Source organism: Carassius carassius, chromosome 7 (assembly GCF_963082965.1).
Source record: "Carassius carassius chromosome 7, fCarCar2.1, whole genome shotgun sequence".
NCBI classification, from domain to species: Eukaryota; Metazoa; Chordata; class Actinopteri; order Cypriniformes; family Cyprinidae; genus Carassius; species Carassius carassius.
In genome coordinates, this window is record NC_081761.1 from 39,201,098 (window position 1) to 39,222,710 (window position 21,613).

Sequence of the window (21,613 nt, forward strand, 5' to 3'; positions counted from 1 at the left end):
ATATATAAAAAAAACTTAATAAATAACACTTATTATTAAAAACAACATTCGTTCATACATATAAAAAAATCTCACTATCTGTGATAAAAACGATAATAATACCAAATATATTGGTGGTGAAGTAGGGAGAGCGGCCAGAAGGAGTATTGAAGGACTGCGCATTACCAGAGCTGGACTGTGCTTCAGCTCTTGGATTTTTTTCTAATCCTACCCATAATCTATTATAATATCAGTTGGAAATGATAGCTGATTAACAAGGGTGTAGAAGCACCTAATCCTGATTGTAAGCCTAAAACTGACATTTCCTGATAGGTTAAATCTGAATTCTGATTGGTTGACTGGAATGTTGTTCCAGTTTTTAAAGTCAGATTTGGTTTGGCTGTTACAACTGAATTGTAACAAACAGACAAGAAAAAAAATCAAAACATGGGCATTTGACCTGAATCACCAAACTCAATTAAAGCATAAACAGATTTGATTGACCTCATTGATTATAACAACCCTGTAATTTGTACAGTACCCGCTAATTAAAATGATTTCTTGAAAGTTGTTCTGATAATAAAAAAAAAAGCTAGTTTTAGACACACACATACATCAAAAATTAGTGTAGGAATCTCAACAACGGTGACAAACAGCATATACCGAAAAACAGAAGAACTCTAAACATTAGAAAACAAACTACTAAAAGTAACATAAAAAAATCAAAAATAGATTAGTAAGAATAAAGGAAATTACTGAAACAATTCAGCTAATAGTTTATTCATGCCGCAATGCATCATGGGAGCCATGGATGAATTTTGATAGGTGGCACCCAGAATGCACTGCAACATGCTTTTTGGATTTTCACCATTGTTGAGATTGACAGGTTGATTCTTGATGTTTGTATGTCTAACTGAAAGACTCTTTTGAAAGATTTTTGAGCAAACACCTTTTAAGAAATTCCTCAGATTGTATTTAAAATGCTGGAAATACATTGTTAAAGAATCATAGGGCTGCAATAATCAACAATGTAACTTTTAATCAGTAATTCTGGAGTAACAATAGTCTTTGCTTTTCCATCAGATTTATAACTCAGTTATAACAGCCAATTAAAATCTGACTTTAACATTTTAAAGTCAAGAGCCCAACTAAACCAAACACTGACCACTATAACGGTGATACCAAAAATAGTGATTTTCGTCTTTGTTGATTCTGCATGTTAACATCAGGTCTCATCAATAATGGTCAATCATCCCTCAATTAATCACTTAATTATCATATTAACTTTAACAATGCTTCAGTGTTAATTTAACACTTTCACACTATTGAGTGTGGTCTCACATGTACTCCCAAGCAGAGTTAATTTCACTCAGATTTTTTTGCTGTGTAGATTTGGCATTAAGCAACAGAACACCCAGAAGTCGACCTGGAACAAAGATTAGCTCAAAGTCTGCGACAGAAACCCGCTTCGAGAGATCACAGACTGCGAGGAAACACCGGCTCCAACATTCAAATAAATAACTTTCAATTAGCTCTCATGCTTATGTCAGACTTTTCTTAGAATCAGGTCCCAAACTAATACTTGAATGTCGAAATGCTAAACATCAAAATACAGTTTCCTTAGAAATCGGTTACTATATTGAGCTAATTTCAGAGTTCTGTTGATGTAAATGAGTTTAGCATCTCTTGTAGGCCTATAATGTAGGCTACTTTTTAGGCCCTTGACAGCTTCAGTCTGTGCTATGTTCAGTGAACAAAATCCGAATCTAATGTAAGTGTGCACACTAATATAACTCGTATACACATGTCTGACTTTTACACAAAGAAAGCAACGAACTGTGTGAAGGAGGTGTTCTGGTATTGAGTGTAAGTGGGGACACACATCAAATAACGAGCGGAATACGGAGCCAGTCACAGAAACTCACACTTCACTCTCCTCCCGCTTTCCATCTCCGTTTGCGCAAGAGCAAAATAAACGGAAAGTCAGTCGGTTTTTCTCTAAACCCCCTCTCTCCGCGTCCGGGTCTCTGTCTCTCTCTCTCTCTCTCTCCCGTGGGCGGAGGAGGAGGTGACAAGGGAAACCCGTTAGTTCCTCCTCTGTCGCGTCTATATAACGCTCAGAGCTGCACCTGCCGTGGATGTATAGCGCTTTAATCACACGCCGTTCCTCGAGATGTCCGCGTCCGCAGATGTTGAGAGCCAGTCGCCCGCCGCGCGCTCCCGAGGCCGGTGTCTGGACACCTTCCTCACCGTGTCCGTGATCGCGCTCTTCCTCCTGTTCGCGGGAGCGGGAGCGAGTGCGCTGTACTTCGCCAAACACATCGAGAACGAGATCGATGCGCGGACGACGCGACACTTCGACGGATCTGCTGACGCGTTGGACGCGTCATACCCCAAGGCCGGGAACGCGTATAAGGTGAGTCTGCTGGATTTAAATTAATATACAACATAATATTTTCATGTGTGCCATGGCTTTACCATGGTTGAAAGAGTTGAGTTATTCAAAATAGATTTAAATAAATTGCAAATACCATCAAATATTTACGTTTATCTATATAGCGCATTTTGTGATATAAATTAAATTAGCCTACATTAAATATGATTAAGTAACGTTTATCAGTTGACAATAACTCTTGCGTTAAAAATTGAATATAAAAATGTTAGAACAGCTCAGTTAGTCCATATTTGATCCAAAGTTGGATTGAACTGTTCATTTCTTTATAGAGTAACAACAATACACTTTTTTTTAAAGTAAATAATACATTACATAAAGGAAACGGCTTGATGCCAAAGGTATTCAACAAAGCATTTTTTTTTTTTTTTGCATCTGTGTTGTGGTGTTTTAATAAACAAAGAAACCAAAACACTGATCTGAAGAACACGTAGCTGATGTTTTCTTTCCTCTGTCTTTTTTTTTTCTAGATGCAGAATTTTGTTTACCTGAGGGCCACTGAAAGTAAGTTTCATGCCATTATATTTCACATTTTGAACTTTAAGAATGCTAAAAAAAAATCTGGGAGTCTCAAACACAATGAACTCGTATTGAACCCGGAAAAACCTTCGCACATTGACTTCCTCTGTTAAAGTCTTGGGACTGAGCGTGTCTCTTTGTCTCCGCCCTGCAGGTGAACTCAAATCAGGTGTGATGGCGTGGGAAACTTTCGCTTATGGAAAGGGTCAAACCATTGGCTCTCTCTACAGTTATGAGAAAAAGCAGAATGTGCTGAACATCAAGGAAAGAGGAAGCTACTTCCTGTACGTCCAGCTCAACTTTACTTGCACTGGACATTGTACATCTGGCCAGTTCATGGTCAGTTTTTACAATCAGCACAATAGCGAGGAGCTCAGCTGCACCATCTCGCTGCCTGAGTGGAACAAAGAAACGCCTCACAGTCAGACGTGTTGGCGAGTCGCGACCTTTCCAGAAAAAGGAAACCGCCTCATGGCCAGATCACGGATTGAGGGCACACTAAACAACTGGAAACTGGAGATGAATGACTCTGGCTTTGGGATGTTTCTGGTGGATGGATTAGGAGCGCTGCTTCGCACGTGATCAGCAGAAACCCGACCGAACTGCTTTGAGGCTGCTCGCGTCACTTCCATCTACTCAGGACTTGTTTCTAATGCTCTAACAGGCAGGACTCCACTAATATCCACAGACTCTATTGGCTAATTTGGCAATGCCTTCAGCTACCAAAAAGAGTGTCTCTTTCACCTTTTAGCTACAATATTCAAATGCATTCTGCCAAATTTTGCAGATTTTACTCTACAACAAAAGCTCAGAAAATGCAACGACTTCTAGAGACTTTGTCTGGGCTTGAACTTATAAGCAATGCTTCTTAAGCACTATTTATAATTTAAATATATTTATATGAGTAACATGTAAAATATTTGCAATATTTATATTTGTATTTTGTGTATACTGTACATAGTGTGTATAACCACATCTGTAGACATCACTACGTGTGCAAGGCGTCTGACCGAACCCTTTCCTTCACTGATTGCATGTACTGTATTATTCTACTGATGTTTAGGTGCATCACAGAAATGATGAGTGAACTTTGACCTGCACATCAACACTAGTGCTTCGGTTGGGTCTGTACGCTTCGCTGTATTTTCAAGAACTCAAAAAGCTGCATGTGTGAATGTACATGAACATCTCTTCATGTGTTGTGCGTCTGGTGTGAAGGATAAGCACTGTACGAATGCTAACAAACTCAGGAACTCTAGAGAGGAATGTAATGATGATTGTGTGAAATGCTTTATTTTGTAAACGGAGGATATAATAAAAATGCAAAAGGTTCATTTTACATAACTGTGGGCTGTTTGTTGAGGTGAGATGATACAGCCGCTCTTCGGTGTTACTTATGTTGCAGTTTTATTTAAGCATCACCGGATGTTTCTTCCTAAAATAAAACAGTAGAACAGACACAGATGAGTCAGAAGCTGGCATCCGGTATTGGTTGCAAAATTAAAATAAATATGTGTGTGTCCCTGCAACACAAAAGCAGTCATGAGTAGCACAGGTATATTTGCAGCAATGGCCAACAATACATTGCATGGGAAAAAAATAGCCATTTTTTTCTTTCATGTCCAAAATCATTAGGATATTAAGTAAAGATTATGTTCCATGAAGATATTTAGTACATTTCTTGCTATAAATATATCAAAACGTAATTTTCAGTTAGTAACATGCATTGCCAAGAACGTCATTTGCACAACTTTAAAGCTAATTTTCTCAATGTTTTGAAAAATTTTTCAGATTTTAGATGTTTTTTTTTTGTTGTATTTTATAAGTAGCTTATTTATTCAGCTTTAAGATGATGTATAAATGGGTTTGACTGGTTTTGTGATCCAGGGTCATATATAGAGCTATAAAGAGAATGTGGAGAGCCATCCCAGACAGCAAGCAGTTTCGGGCCCAGATCTGGGCCACATGTGGGCCAGATCTGGGCCCGAAACAGCTTGCTGTCTGGGATGGCTCTCCACATTCTCTTTATAGCTCTGCATGGATTACACGCAGGCCAAATGTGGGCCGGATCTGGGCCAGAATTGCTTGCTGTCTGGGATTCAGATCATTTGATGAGAAATGTTGGAGATCATATTAAGACTTTTGGGATTCCAGCTAATTTCATTGGAACATGAGGACAGAAATCTCAATTTGACTGCGTTTGATGTCTGGGAGCAGCAGCTGAGATGTTACTGAGATCTGATGTGTGACTTTCCTATGACTAGATCTGATCAGACCCTGTGGGAGGAAAGTTCTGCTCTACATCCAGGCCACATCGCTCACGTCACTTTCTGTCAGGGGCGCGAGAACAGGTTTCAGTCCTCACCACATGCTGACACATCCGCTCGACAAACAAACAAACAAACAGCCCGAGTTTGCTTGAGACCACATATATGTTGTCAGCAAATAGTGTAGAAGAACAAAAAGACTAAAGTTCCAGAGACGAAACAATGCATGTGTGTCAAGTTCTTCCAAATAAAGCTCGCAGACACACTTCACGCTATGACATCATTGCTTTGTTTCTCTCTACCGGATGTAAAAGATTTGGGCATAGAGCGCAGAGCATCCGCAGAATCCCATTAGTCATTGTGAGATATGACAGGTAGGCAGCAAAAGTGCAAGACTTAAAGACACTGAATGTGCAGGACAGGCTCCACCGAATACATGCTCCACATGAGTCAAAACTGACTTTCCCAATCCACGCTCATTATCTCTCTATCAGTGATTCGTCACTGCACATTGTTCCAATGAGCAAAGAGTCTCTGCTTCTGATACAGCTATGATTTCTGTCTGATACCACTGATATATTGTCCTGTTTCATCTGAAAAATGAGTGGTGAATGTAGAATGAGCTGTAAGTGACATTTCTCGTCAGTTTTATCTATGAGTTTAAAGACAGTGAGTGCAGCGAGTCATTTTTCATCAGGTGATTCTTCATAATGCTGACTGTTTGTAGTTAGTTTTTCTTTTCTAGTTAGTTAAGGTTGTGTTGTGGTAATGTTTGCATCCCTTTAAAAAAAAAAAAGTATTTTTCTCTGGCGCCTTCTTTTTTAACGCCTCCAGGCAGCTGTTTCTGGAAACCCTAGAAGAACTGTTTGCCAAATTCACATGACTCAAACAAGAATGAAATCGGACATGGGCCATCTCATAAATGTTGTTACAAAGTGTTAAAATGCCTGTACATCATGCTGGACCAGTCTTGTGCAGTCTTTCTCCCATTAGACTAATATAATTGAACCGTATTAGTACTAGATGACTACCATCTTTGCTCTTCACTCTGCAGTCAACTTAGTAAGAACACATCCAGTAAAATATAAAACGAAATAAATAAAACATTATCTGAGCTTTTTTTTCAATAATACATTTATAAAATGAGCCAAATTAAATCTGCCAGCTATCAGATCTGGCCCGTCTCCAGCTCCTTATAGTTTCTCTGGAAATTGTAACAAGGCAGGAGAAGATCTGCATGACTAAAGACGTTGAGAAAGAGCCCAACCGCACATCTACTGTAACCACGTCCAGCAGTCTTCCTGTAAGAAGGGCCACGCTTCTCAGCAGGCGCACACATTGAGGAGGATTTCAAACTTTTTCGGCACAGTTACTGAGACTCATGAGACGTAATAAATAATGCATGCACACTTAACATGATGATTTAAGAGATGTCTCACTGGATGTTTAGGTTGGGCCAGTGATGTGAGAAGTCCGCTGCAGAGACCAAGAGAAGATGAGCCAGCTGAATTGAAACACCAGAGATTCTGCTTCCAAACAAATCTGCATGCAGCAGACGTCCTTGTCCTGCTATTACCTGCTTCAGAAATTAAAAACAGCTGAAAAATGTTCATGCATATTTGAACAGATCTTCAGCTGAGTCTCTGTGGTTCTCTTCTGCCATCTGTTGATGGACGTGGACAAGTGAAGCATTGGCTTGGTATTTTCAGCTCAGGAAACCTGCTGCATCTTTGACTGTCTTCTCAACAGGACCGGGACCTATTAGGATAACATTCTCTAAAAACATTCTAAAAATGTCTATTGATAACATTGTTACAACATTATCCTCTAACATTCTAATAAAGCTTCCCATCACACTAGATGTGGACTGACGTTGCTCAGAAGTCAAATGTTGGTTGAAAGTGAAAACCCAACTTCTGATTGGTGTCAAACTCTAGCATAAATACTCCAAAAACAGTGTTACCAACTTCACTTATTATAAACAAGATTTATTTCTGTCATAAATGTAAAAAAAGTTCTTATTGAAATTGACAGAGGTGTTGATGGTTTATTGAAAATAATAGTTTAGTTTGATGTCACCATTATGGTGATCAGTACTTAGGCAGTATGACTCTTTTCAGTGTTACTGTTCATTTAACTGCTGTAATTATGTTTGTTACAGCATAAACAGTGAGAGAAAAATGTCATCAGATGAAGTTGGTTACTTGCTGATGTTACAAATTTGCAATGCATTCTGGGTCCCATGTATGAGTTTTTTATGATATACCCAGATATGCATTGCAGCATGAAGCACGTCACCATTGTTGAGATTCATACACTGAATCTTGATGTTTGTGTGACAAAGAAAGGTTTATTTTTTCTTTAAATCCTTACAATGATCTGCTTTAAATTCAGCAGGGACTCAGGCTGTTGAGCCATTGAGCCACTTTCATAAATATTATGCAATTGACACCTTACATTAGATTGGTTGACCAAATCACATATGTGATGACATATTAATCATCAGCAAGCAACCTGTGTTGTCTAACCTCATGTTCTCTTGTTGTTTTTGCCTTAATAAAGATTAGAGCAGTTAAAGCATGACTGTGACGTACCAAGAGTCAAATTGAACAACTAAAGCCAACACTTACCACCATTATGGTGACTTCAAACCAAACTATTACTTTTAAACAGACATCCACGTCTAACTTTGCTTAAATCTTAATTAGAATGTTAGGGGATAATGTTCTAATAATGTTATTAATAAACATTTTTAGAATGTTTTTAGAGAACGTTATCCTATCTTTTGAGAGAACGTTCTGGGAACAAAAATAAAACTACCCGCTAAAAACATTGTTAGAACAATCCATGGGAATCTTCTTAGAACATTTTTAGAAACAAAAAATTCTAGCTGGGAAGGTGCCTAAAGAGCTTTGAAGATGAAGATAATTTTAAACCTCTAAAGAACCCCTTTCCACTGTGAAGAAGCTTTTGTGGAACCATGAAAAGTTTTCATGGATGGTAAAGGTTCTTCTGTGGAACCACTGATGCCAAAAAAACTTTATTTTTAAGAGTGTGCTCCAGATCTTTTAACCACTAGACCATCACTGTCTATTTCACAGTGTTCGCTGGTGAATCTTTAAGAGTGTTTTCTCAGTGCAGACTCTCCAGAGCCTGTTCACAGCTGGTTTCAGTGAGAAGGACGTGCTGATGTTTAAAATGCATGATCAGCCCATCATCCCTCTGCTGTTAGGTCTAGGTAAAGGTTCTCTTATCATGGTCTTTAGTGGAACAGAGGCTGATACTTGGAAAGAAACGAGCAGCTCATTTTTCTTTCTTTCTCATGCCACTCGTTGCTCTCTCTTTCACTCTTTCTTTCTGAGTAACGGGAAGGAATTAGAAGAGAGAATGGCTGGTTGCATATAAAGGAAGAAAGTTTCTGGAAACTTCCACCAAGATGCTAGAAAAGTGCTGAATCAGAAGCGCAGGCTCCACCGCCCCCGTCTCTCACTCTCAATCTCTCGCTCTCTCACTCACACGCTCACAGCTTCCCACAGAACAGCAGCAAACACTGTGACAGCCACAACACACAGATCCAAGAGATAGCTATCTATCTGACTATCTATCTATTTATCTATCTATTTATCTATCTATCTATCTATCTATCTATCTATCTATCTATCTATCTACAAACCCAATTCCAAAGAAGTTGGGACACTGTACAAATTGTGAATAAAAATAGAATGCAATGATGTGGAAGTTTAAAATGTCAATATTTTATTCGGAATACAACATAGATGACATATCAAATGTTTAAACTGAGAAAATTTATCATTTTTTGGGAAAAATAAGTTGATTTTAAATTTCGTGTAACACAGTTGGGACAAGGCCATGTTTACCACTGTGTGGCATCCCCTCTTCTTTTTATAACAGTCTGCAAACGTCTGGGGACTGAGGAGACAAGTTACTCATGTTTAGGAATAGGAATGCTGTCCCATTCTTGTCTAATAAAGGTTTCTAGTTGCTCAACAGTCTTAGGTCTTCTTTGTCATATCTTCCTCTTCATGATGCTCCAAATGTTTTCTATGGGTGAAAGATCTGGGCTGCAGGCTGGTCATTTCAGTACCCAGATTCTTCTTCTACGCAGCCATGATGTTGTAATTGGTGCAGTATGTAGTCTGGCTTTATCATGTTGGAAAATGCAAGGTCTTCCCTGAGAGGGACGATGTCTGTATGGGAGCATATGTGGATCTAGAACTTGGATATACCTTTAAGCATTGATGGTGTCTTTCCAGATGTGTAAGCTGCCCATGCCACACACACTCATGCAACCCCATACCATCAGAGATGCAGGCTTCTGAACTGAGCAACGATAACAACTTGGGTTGTCCTTGTTCTCTTTAGTCCGGATGACATGGCATCACAGTTTTCCAAAAAGAACTTCAAGTTTTGATTTGTCTGACCACAGAACAGTTTTCCACTTTGCCAAATTCCAATTTAAATGAGCCTTGGCCCAGAGAAAACACCTGCGCTTCTGGATCATGTTTAGATATGGCTTCTTTTTTGACCTATAGAGTTTTATCCAGCAACGGTGAATGGAAAAGTGGATTGTGTTCACTGACAATGTTTTCTGGAAGTATTCCTGAGCCCATGTTGTGATTTCCATTACAGTATCATTCCTTTATGTGATGCAGTGCTGTGTAAGAGCCTGAAGATCACGGGCATCCAGTATGGTTTTCCGGCCTTGACCCTTACACACAGAGATTGTTCCAGATTCTCTGAATCTTTGGATGATATTATGCACTGTGGATGATGAGAACTTCAAACTCTTTGCAATTTTTCTCTGAGAAACTCCTTTCTGATATTGCGCCAGTATTTTTTGCCGCAGCATTGGGGGAATTGGTGATCCTCTGCCCATCTTGACTTCTGATTAGGTCAACTTATTAGGTCAATTGCCAATTGACCTAATAAGTTGCACATTGATCCTCCAGCTGTTTCTTATATGTACCCATATCTTCTGATATGTTATCTATATTCTATTGTGAATAAAATCTATATTCTATTGTTAATAAAATATAAGTTTATGAGATATGTAAATTATTATGTCCCAATTATGTCCCAACTTTTTTGGATTCAGGTTTGTGTCTATCTATCTATCTATCTATCTATCTATCTATCTATCTATCTATCTATCTATCTATCTGTCTATCTGTCTATCTGTCTGTCTGTCTGTCATTAAATGACATGTATGACATTTGGAGGAAGTAACATCAGACTCAGAGTTCTTCTTCCTGTCGTGCTCAGGTGTAGTGTTAGCGGCTGTGGAAGGAAACCACCAGGTGTGTCAAATCCCATGTCACCACGACCGCACAGTGTGCTAATGAGTGTACGAGAGCATCTAGTGTGTAGGTGTCTAGACCTTACACTCATTCTATAGCCACATTCAGTCCAGGAGCCCTCAAACAGTTAACTCCTGCTCTCAAGGGGGTTTCTGTTGGCACTTATCTTACTCACTTACATCATTAGAAGAATGGCATCTACGCTAACATTAGTCTGTTTCTCTCTTATTCCGAGGTCACCGTAGCCACCAGATCCAGTCTGTGTCCAGATCAAAGGGTCACTGCAGTCACCCGGATCCAGTACGTATCCAGACCAGATGGTGGATCAGCACCTAGAAAGGACCTCTACAGCCCTGAAAGACAGCGGAGACCAGGACAACTAGAGCCCCAGATACAGATCCCCTGTAAAGACCTTGTCTCAGAGGAGCACCAGGACAAGACCACAGGAAACAGATGATTCTTCTGCACAATCTGACTTTGCTGCAGCCTGGAATTGAACTACTGGTTTCGTCCGGTCAGAGGAGAACTGGCCCCCCAACTGAGCCTGGTTTCTCCCAAGGTTTTTTCTCCATTCTGTCACCGATGGAGTTTCGGTTCCTTGCCGCTGTCGCCTCTGGCTTGCTTAGTTGGGGACACTTCATCTACAGCGATATCGTTGACTTGATTGCAAATAAATGCACAGACACTATTTAACTGAACAGAGATGACATCACTGAATTCAATGATGAACTGCCTTTAACTATCATTTTGCATTATTGACACACTGTTTTCCTAATGAATGTTGTTCAGTTGCTTTGACGCAATGTATTTTGTTTAAAGCGCTATATAAATAAAGGTGACTTGACTTGACTTATGTTTCAGATTTCTGCACATGATAAGAAAGTAGAAAAATAATCTCCATGTAGATCAGTGTCTTTCAAATGCTTGAGTGAACTGAAGCCCTGAGATCTAATGCTCACACATATTAAGACGTCTCATATAATGTCTATATAATGTAATTCAAGGTTCATATCGATGTGTTTGTGAACGTGAGGTGGAAGTCCCAACGTTAGTGAAACCTTGCAAGTGTTTGTCCAGCACCTTCAAGCTGAAGTGTGCACTTTATACACACTAAAGCACTTTTCTCACTTCTCTTTTTGCTACATTCTTGTGACTGAGCTGACGTCAAAAGGAGAAAATCATGTTTAATTGTTTCTTTTCTCCCGGTAAAGCATCTAGTATAATGACGCAAGTTTTACAGCACATCACAAATGGCATCTTGAAAAACATTTTTTTTTTCAAAGTTCTAAATAAAAAATTCATAGATCATGATCCCCTTTATATATTCCATTTAATTGTTGTATTTCACTATTATTAATATTATCTGTATAGCTTGCGAATAGTGTGTGTATTCAGTACTGTTTCCTGTATTGTGAAGCATCAGATTTTTTTTGGGCTATATAAATAAAATGCGTTGATTGAGTACATTGTACAAGAGAATACTATTTGCATCTTTCTACGTCAAACGTTTGGGTTTAATTCGTTGTGTTACCATGCCTTTGTAATTATTTGTGAAACGTACTAGGCATTTCTTTTCAGTGTGCAAATATAACATCTCACCCAGAATGCATGTGTTTCTGACAGATATTAATAACTGAATGATCATCTTGTGTGTGATGGCTCACGATTAAAGGTTTAGCAGTTGTGTCAATTCCAATGCGAATCAACTCATCAGATTGATGCATGCAGTTTCTTGTGCAAGGTGGACTTACACTTGTTCATGGGTGCCAAAACATGAGCAGTTTGCTTGAATTGGAAATTCACATTTGGTGTGAACAGGAAATGTATTATTTTATGAAGGAATATTAGCCAAAGCTATTGAGAAACACAGTTTTTTTTTGTAATACCAGTATCTGCCAGTGGGGGCGAATGGACCCTCACTCACCAGCCAAACAAGACCCCCCAATTTGACCTGTGGGTCACAGAGTAACATCAGCTTGACTCATAAATGTGGGCACAATACATTAGCAGGGATTTTCTACTTTCTATCTGAACGCGGAAAAAAAAGAACTACACAGCTTTTCGTTTGTGGGCGCCTGCAGGTTTTTTTGGAAACTTCCGTTGTGAATGCAGAAATGCGCTGAGTCAGGAAAATGCAACCGCTGCCCCCCCTCCAAAAAACCCGTTTGTTCCTGTGCTCGGTCTTATTCCAGCTCGCACCGCCACATCCTGCCTGTCCCCACACATCTCCTGCTTATCTCTGCTTCCCTCCATCTCTCTGTCTCCATCTGTGAAGCACACTAAGGCTGAACCGAGAGATAGAACATAAGGAAGAGAGGAAGATACCCGTCATTGTGCAAGACTATTGTGACTCGCAAGAGAAGACTCTGATTGCAATATTTTATTATTATGATTTACATTTAATCAATATGAAATTACAGTATGCACTTTTATAAATAACAACAAATAATGTCACACCCCCACTCCACGCCAGAAGCTGAACGCACAGCTGAACGTTTGATCGATTCAAGTGCACAGTCTCGTTGAACGCACTTAAAGGAGGAGTTCAGCCAAACATTTAAACTTAACATTACAGTGAATGGGTGCCGTCAAAATGAGAGTCTGATAAAAACATCACAATAATCCACAGCACACCCGTCCATCAGTCAACATCTGGAGAAGACAAAAGATTAAACAAATCCAAATGTGAAACTATGAGTCCGTAATCCATAATAACACTTCTGCCAAAAGTGTCTGAATCAGGAGCGAAATCTGCACAGATCAAGCAGCGTTTAAACAGCTCTACACTAATATGTGTCTGGATTTTGATGTTGAGAGACAACAGGAGAAGCACTTTTTCACTGTAGGAAGTGTTATTATGGATTATACACTGGAGAGCTGTGGATTACTGTGATGTTTTTATCAGCTGCTTGGAAAATAAACCAAAGAAGGCAACTATGGTTTACAATCATACATATATATTCATCTTATAATATATAAAATATAGATAACAAAACTTGTCTGAAACATGTTTTCTTAAATAATAAAATAGCATTTGATCTGTCGGTCAGAATTCAAATATATTTTATTCACCTGAGAAGTCAAAAAAAATAAAAAAGCACAATTCTATATTGCAAAGATTGATCAAACATGTAACATATTATGTATAAACTGGAATGAGAACCCGTGTGTGATTTTCTCACAGCAGTATGTCAGTAATTACACCATGAAGGCCCCAAAGAAGTTCTCGTAGACTTCTCCATACACCAGCGAGCTGTTATTGACCCTCACGAACACACTGTCTCCTTTAAACAGCTGGAAGACGCCTCCCAGGTAGCTGTTGCCCCTCCACTGGGATTTACTGGGCACGCAGATGAACCTACAGAAGAGACACTGATGAGCTTAACTCTTGGAGCCGTGATCTGAGGAGATCTGTGTGTGCTGTGGAGTACCTGGAGCTCTGCATCAGCTCGATGGCCTTGGAGCTGTACCTCTCTGTCTTCTGCATCACCTGGTGCTTGAAGAAGCTGCAGTTCTCCATGTGAGAGATCTTGGAGAAGATGTAATAGTACCCGTCCTGCTGGACGTACAGGCTGTTGTTCTTGTACTGCAGACCCCTCATGAACACGGGGAAGCTGTCGGCCCTCCAGTGCAGGACGCCGTTCCCACCGGACACGGGCGAAGCGACTACACACACACACACACGTCATGCAGGAACCAGCTGCAGTACTTTTAGAAATATAATGGCTGATGCATATGAAGAAAAATACTCTAAAAGTAACATTCGACTGTGTGTGGAAGGTGTTTCATACTTTGCAGAAATGCTGCGGGTTTGCTCTCAGCTTTGGGAGGCTTTGCAGGCAAAACTTCATTTAAATCTGTTGAGAAAACAAGCCGAATGAACACTGAACACAGTGTGAAGAGCAGCTTCTTCGGTGCTCTGACGGTGTGTGTGTGTGTGTGTGTTTACCAACCGTGTGAACTTCTGGGAAACGAGGACTTCTCTCCCTGCGGATAAATATTTACAGCAGCGTTAATGTGATCGACAAACACACGTTCATGTACACACTTGTGTAAAAAATATACTCACTTTACTATATTCCAGTATCTGGAAATCTGATGTTGTCTAGATAGAAAAAAGAAAGAAAATATTTGATGTTTTTCACCTATTTTTCCTATTGCGTCTTGACATTTCAGATGGGAATATACACAAAGTAAATGAAGGCCTGTTCACAACCGTTCGAACGAATGGCTTTTAATGCATTCAGACTGACACAAATAGTTGTGTGTCATCAATGCATCTGATCTTCAAGTGTGCTAATCTCTTCTCAGTCGCACAGCTAAATAAAATCAGCCAATACTGAAAGTAGGGCTGTTCAATACCGAAATGTTTGGAATCGAGTCTTGAATTGAGAATTGATTCCCACTGTTGTTTTCAACTCTTTTTCTATTCTTGTTTTTTTTAGATTGCACCACTGATCTGTGCTCAAGACGTTTTCTTTCAGAATTATCATTGGTTGGTAGAAAAGTTAAAAAAAAAAGCATTTTATTAAAGATGCGTGCAGCGCTTAAAACTGTGAACAACATAAGCCAGTTCTACAGTAAAAAATAACCTCTGAATGTTTTTTTTTAACTAGTTCATTAGAAATATCTATCCGAAAGAACCTTTTCGTGAAAACGAATCAGACTTCTTTTGACTTTTAGCGAACATTTGTTGAATTAATGAGTGCTTCTTGATGGGACTGATTCCAATCTGTGGAAGAGAGTCTCTCGATTTACCAACACCTCAGAATTCATTCTTTTTGGAATCAGAGTTTTATAAACATCATAACGAACGAATGAATGGCTGGAAAATTCCTGAAAAGGAACATCAAGTCCAACTTCGGTTAAATTCTGTATCTACAGTGTGCGTGATGCTAATTTTGTCACCGTTTGTAACCACATACATTTGTACCGACGCATACTTCACACACACAGGTCGCACATGTGCACTGAATTTGCTTTGCACTAATCAGTTGTTCCACAAGGTGGCAGCACTGGAAGAAAGCGAAACACAAGAGACGGAAAACCAACAACAAAATAGCAAAAGCAGACGCCTGCATTGACGAGCGCTTGTCTGAGAGAGTTCAGAGCGAGCACAGCTTACGGCTTATGATTTTTTGCTCATAATTTCTGGAGAAAAACACAGCAGACGCTGGACAAAGATGAAGCTTTCTAGAGATCACCTGTGTTCATGTGCGCTATCAAATGGATAAGACTTTGAAAAGCAATGGATTTGAGTGTTGCTAGTTTACATGTATAAATTACTTAGTGCTTTACATAGTGGTTTATGTCCTGGAGTAGAGGGCTGTTCAATACCAACATTTTTGGAATCGAGTCCGAGTCTGATTCCTGGTTCCGGAATCAGTGAGATTTCATTCCAAGAATTGATTCCCCACTGTTGTTTTCAATTCTTTTTCGACCTTTTATAAAAAGCCTCCCAGTCCTTTAAGATCAGTTAGGATGTATGGAAAATCATAGTCCTCCAGTTCATGCACTTAAGTCTTTTCCAGGACAGTAACACACTGTAATTAGTTTTGATGGAGGATATTACGCTCTTTACCAGAATGAACACCAATTGATTTCAGTACACAGAGCTGAAACATGTATTTCCAATGCCCTTTACTGTTTGTTATGACTGTATAAGGTTTTTTTTTATTTTTGGTTTTGAAAATGTCACAGTGGCTTAGGTGTCTGACCTGGGTGTGAGTGTGCAAGCCCTTATATATGTTTACAGGAAATCTACACAGTGATCCAAAACCATCAGCAATATTCTGTGGGGGTTGTGCAACCTAGCAGTTAGCAATCTGGGCTAGTTACCCAATGGTTTAAACCATCAGCACATGGAAAACCTCAGGGCTACTGGTGAACTAGACCTGCCATTGACCAAAAGCTAGGCTATCCAGTCATTACTGACTCTAGAACAGCAGAGGAGTGCCTTATTTAACAGAAGACGCTGCATCCAAACAGAGAAAGATGGGAGCATTCCCTGCAGCGTAAGAGGAAGTGATGTCTGCAGTCATTGCACATGCGAGTTTCATGAGCTCATGTATTATCTGAGGCACACTATATGATCACAGAAAAGCACTGTGAAGTACACGCGTCCCTTCAGATGTACAGCAGGTGTGTCAGCAGCACGAGAGCATCTCCATCTTCAGTCCGAGTCCTGTCATCAGCGATCTCTGTGGTCTTCTGGAGCTCTTGTAAATACTCAGCACTAGATGGTGAAGGAGACTTCATGTCATGTGTTCATCTCCGTTTTTAAGGGTCACACTTGTGATCCTCGGGGCTCAAAACTGGTCAAAGATTACTGGCACTAATGTTGTTCCACGTGTTTCTTTCTTTACACACACACACACACACACGCACGCGCACACACACGCACGCACGCGCGCACACACGCACGCACGCGCGCACACACACACGCACGCACACACACGCACGCACACACACACGCACGCGCACACACGCACACGCACGCACACACACACACACGCACGCGCACACACACACACACACACACACACGCACACACACACTGGTCTGATTGCTTCTATTGTCCTCATTTGTAAGTAGCTTTGGATAAAGGTTTCTGCTAAATGACTGAATGTAAATGAATGCGCTATGTTTTATTCCAATACATTGCTTCATTAATGTTCTATATTTTGAAAGAATTTAATGGTCCTAGACATATTTACTGCTAAATTGTTGTATGGACACGTGTTTAGATTTGAGTTAAAATTATTTTCAGATGTACTTTTATTAAGTTTTGCATTTGGATATATTTTGGCATAATTAAAGACTGGTGATTTTCTGTTTTCTAATCAGGCTTGCATCCTTTCTGGTTTTTGTTTTTTCGTATGTGTATGTGTGCATGTGCAAAAATGCAAACATTTAACAAATTAAAAGCAGAGTTTTTTTGCTCTAACATGACCAAAGGCCTCCAGAGTGTTAACTGAGCAGACGTACAGTAAAAACTGATGAGGAGCACGTGCACGTGGACTCACCGTGGACCTGCTGTAGAGATGCCAGATGAAGCCAGCCTCGATGAAGACCCCCAGCAGAGCCACGGCCAGCAGCAGGTAGATGATGAAGAGCGCCGGACCGTCCCTCCTCACAGACACCCGGGGCGCAAGCGCCTGGCTGTCCACCACAAACACCTTCATGTCTTTATTCACACTCTCAGCTGTGTCCACCATGATGCTGCTCCTGTACGACTGACCTAACAGCTTCAGACGGGAAACCTGCCTTCACTGCAGTGTGTGGGAGTCCATCCTCACCGCTAGCACATCATCTGAGCTGCTGAGAGAGAGCTGACATCCTCCGACCCTGAGCCTCGCTGAGACACAGACACAGACACAGAGAGACAGAGACAGAGAGAGAGATGACCGCCCACTGCTGAGAGAACAAGGGTGTGTGTCTCAGAGAGAGAGAGAGAGAGAGAGAGAGAGAGAGAGAGATGACCGCCCACTGCTGAGAGAGCAAGGGTGTGTGTCTCAGAGAGAGAGAGAGAGAGAGAGAGAGAGAGAGAGAGAGAGAGAGATGACCGCCCACTGCTGAGAGAGCAAGGGTGTGTGTCTCAGAGAGAGAGAGAGAGAGAGACAGAGAGAGAGAGAGACAGCCCAGCCGGCATTTCAACGTTGATTGAAGGTTGAAACAACGTTGGTACCATGGTTGAATCAACGTTGAATTACCTTTCGATTTTGCAAATTGGATCAACGTTGATATCGTAATGTTGATTCACTGTTGTATCAACGTTGTTTCAGCGTTAAAACAACAACTGACCTTATTTCAAACATATTTCAAAGTTGAAAGTTGGTCATGGGCAGACTGTTTTTCAACCGTTCAGCTTTAAACGTTGTATCAGCGTTGTTTCAGCGTTAAAACAACAACTGACCTTATTTCAAACATATTTCAACGTTGAAGGTTGGTCATGTACCGGCTGGGAGAGAGACAGAGAGAGAGATGACCGCCCTCTGCTGAGAGAGGAAGGGTGTGTGTCTCAGAGAGAGAGAGAGAGAGAGGGAGAGATGGAGAGATGGAGAGAGAGAGAGAGAGAGAGAGAGAGCTAGAGAGAGAGAACTAGAGAGAGAGAGAACTAGAGAGAGAGAGACAGAGAGAGAGAGAGAGAGAGAGAGAGAGAGAGAGCTAGAGAGAGAGAGAGAGAACTAGAGAGAGAGAGACAGAGAGATAGAGAGAGAGAGAGAGAGAGAGAGAACTAGAGAGAGAGAGAGAGAACTAGAGAGAGAGAGAGAGCTAGAGAGAGAGAGAGAGAGAGAGAGAGAAATAGAGAGAGAGAGAGAGAGCTAGAGAGAGAGAGAGAGAACTAGAGAGAGAGAGAGAGAGAGAGAGAGAGAGAACTAGAGAGAGAGAGAGAGAGATAGAGAGAGAGAACTAGAGAGACAGAGAGAGAGAGAGCTAGAGAGAGAGAGAGAGAGAGAGAGAGAGAGAGAGCTAGAGAGAGAGAGAGAGAGAGAGAGAGCTAGAGAGAGCTAGAGAGAGAGAGAGAGAGAGAGAGCTAGAGAGAGCTAGAGAGAGAGAGAGAGAGAGAGAGAGACAGAGAGAGAGAGAGAGCTAGAGAGAGAGAGAGAGAGAGAGAGAGAGAGAGAGAGAGAGAGCTAGAGAGAGAGAGAGAGAACTAGAGAGAGAGAGAGAGAGAGAGAGCTAGAGAGAGAGAGAGAGTGTGTGTGTGTGAGAGAGAGAGAGAGATAGATAGAGAGAGAGAGAGAGAGCTAGAGAGAGAGCTAGAGAGAGCTAGAGAGAGAGAGAGAGAGCTAGAGAGAGAGAGAGAGAGAGCTAGAGAGAGAGAGAGAGAGAGAGAGAGAGAGAGCTAGAGAGAGAGAGAGAGAGAGAGAGAGAGAGCTAGAGAGAGAGAGCTAGAGAGAGAGAGCTAGAGAGAGAGAGAGAGAGAGAGAACTAGAGAGAGCTAGAGAGAGAGAGAGCTAGAGAGAGAGAGAGAGAGAGAGAGAGAGGGAGAGAGAGAGAGAGAGAGAGAGAGAGAGAGAGAGAGAGAGAGAGAGACAAACACAAAGAGAACTAGGGAGGGGTTCAAGAAACTAAAATAAGGAAGTTTCGGCTGTAAGATGAGATACATCTGTCACTACATATTTACGTCTCTCTTCTGAAACCTTTCGTTTGGTTCTTTTGTTCTTAATGTCATTGTTATAAAAAAGTGACAATATCTTTCTTACTGAATACAAAGTAACTTTTTATTATTGTTACTTTTAAGGTAACATTATCCTACTTGATAAATAAAACGTAACTGTTTATTTTTAAGATATTACTGCTTAAAACAATACTGTGTAATCTCATAGAAAGGGACTTAAAGTAACAATGTTGTGCTGTCATCAAAAATAACTTTATTATTACTTAGAAAGTAGCAGTCATACTTGTTCAATAACAAAAAAATTGTAGTTGTTTAAATTAACAATATTTTGTTATATGAATAGAAAAGTAAATTTTAATAAAAATAATATCCTACTTGCACTATAAAAAGTGACTTTTATTATGTTACTGAAAAGTAGCAATAGCCAATTAAATAAAAACTAACTTTTTTATAATTATTAAAGTAACAATGTTGTGCTTATTCCATAAAAAGTAACTTTTGTTTTACATCATAATATCCAACTTATTATAAAAAAGTCACTTTTTTCCCCCTTTTTCTTAATGTAACAATATTGTTCTAATATTCTAAAAAGGTAACTTTTAGAATTATTGTTAATTAAAGTAACAAAATCCCAATTATTGAATAAAAAGGATCCCTAAGAATATTAGGTTCCTAACGTAACAATATTGTGCTAATTTAATAAAAAGTAACACATTTTAACAATGTTCTCCTTACAAAAAATTGTTACATAACTGTTACTTTACATGAAAAGTAACAATGTCTTACTTATAATATCAAATGACAGCAATAAAGTATGAAAGGGGAAGTAACTGATGTTATGTAATTTCATTTCTGTAAATGTGTGATGAAATGTTAAACAGGTTTGTTTGAAGTTTCCTCACTGCAGTCCTGAAATCACGTTACTTTTGTGTTAGTGTGCGTGCAGACGATGCAGCAAGATCTGCACAAATATATATAGTCATCCGGAAAAAGCATACACCAAGAGAGGTGACCACAGGTGCTCTCGCTTATCTGATGACCTAAAGACTAGTGCATTCATGCACCTATATAAACCCACACACACACACACACACACACACAGGTCTGTGATCTCCGCTGCAGTGAGGCAGGAAGCCGTCGGCGTCTGCACTGACCGTGAATCATCTCTGAACACACACTCTCACACACCTGCACTCATGAACCCGGACCAGCATCTGATCTCTGCTCAGCTCTGAATCAGTGTTTTCACTCGCTCTGTGTGTGTTCAGAGTTCACCAGCTCAGTTTAGACATTTCTCAGGGTTTTCTCCCCTCCCTCACAGCTACGCCTGTACTGTACACTGTACAGCACTTATTTATTTTTTTGTGCAAATTCATTTGCAGTTGAAGCTTTTATGTGTATGATGTAGAATACTCTTTAGTTTTTGTTTTCAACTGCTTACACACAAATCTAAGAATTGCACACACAAAATGAAAAACGCTTGCAAAATCTCTTGCAAAATGAAACACACCTCAATAGCAAACAGTTGCAAACACCTTTTATTTTTGTGTATTACATAAAAAACTGTTGTTTTGAAAAAAACAAAACAAAACTAAAATCAGAGCGGAAGGCTGAGAGTTAGCGTATGGTTTTGCAGATTTGGTGTGTGCTTCTGCTGTCTAAGTGTCAGCTTTCAGAAATTGTGTGACAGGTGAACAGGGGCGTAGTTTATGGGGGGGATGGGGGGGAGGTAACCCCCCCCAATATTCAAATCCATCAGTTACAACCCCCCCAATATTTCAACTTGAAAATCACAGTAGATCAAATGAAAAATATAATATGAAAAAATTGAATTCATTTATTTTGTAAAAATAATTTTGTTCCTAATCAAATATGAGTATGTAATAATAAATCAGACAAAAAATACTCCCGCTCCATTGAACCAATTGGTAACGCCCAACCAATGAGTCGCACT

The 21,613-nt window shown here is 40.0% G+C and overlaps 1 protein-coding gene across 1 annotated transcript; it reads right to left on the minus strand.

Annotated features, from left to right (window-relative positions):
* Positions 1-13,566: 13,566 nt before the first annotated feature.
* LOC132144219 (tumor necrosis factor ligand superfamily member 14-like) lies at positions 13,567-17,993 on the minus strand. Its single transcript, XM_059555009.1, has 6 exons — positions 17,561-17,993; positions 14,605-14,640; positions 14,489-14,522; positions 14,327-14,392; positions 13,967-14,201; positions 13,567-13,893 (listed from the first exon to the last, which is right to left on the minus strand). The coding sequence occupies exons 1-6, from the start codon at positions 17,750-17,752 to the stop codon at positions 13,734-13,736; spliced, it is 723 nt and encodes a 240-aa protein (XP_059410992.1). The 5' UTR covers positions 17,753-17,993; the 3' UTR covers positions 13,567-13,733.
* Positions 17,994-21,613: the final 3,620 nt, after the last annotated feature.

Excerpts from the sequence above, each read along its gene's own strand:
- LOC132144219 (XM_059555009.1), bottom strand. The coding sequence starts at position 17,752 with ATGGTGGACACAGCTGAGAGTGTGAATAAAGACATGAAGGTGTTTGTG. Across the intron at positions 14,641-17,560 it reads ATCTCTACAGCAGGTCCACG|ACAACATCAGATTTCCAGAT; the intron begins GTGAGTCCACGT and ends TTTTCTATCTAG. Across the intron at positions 14,523-14,604 it reads AGATACTGGAATATAGTAAA|GGAGAGAAGTCCTCGTTTCC; the intron begins GTGAGTATATTT and ends ATTTATCCGCAG.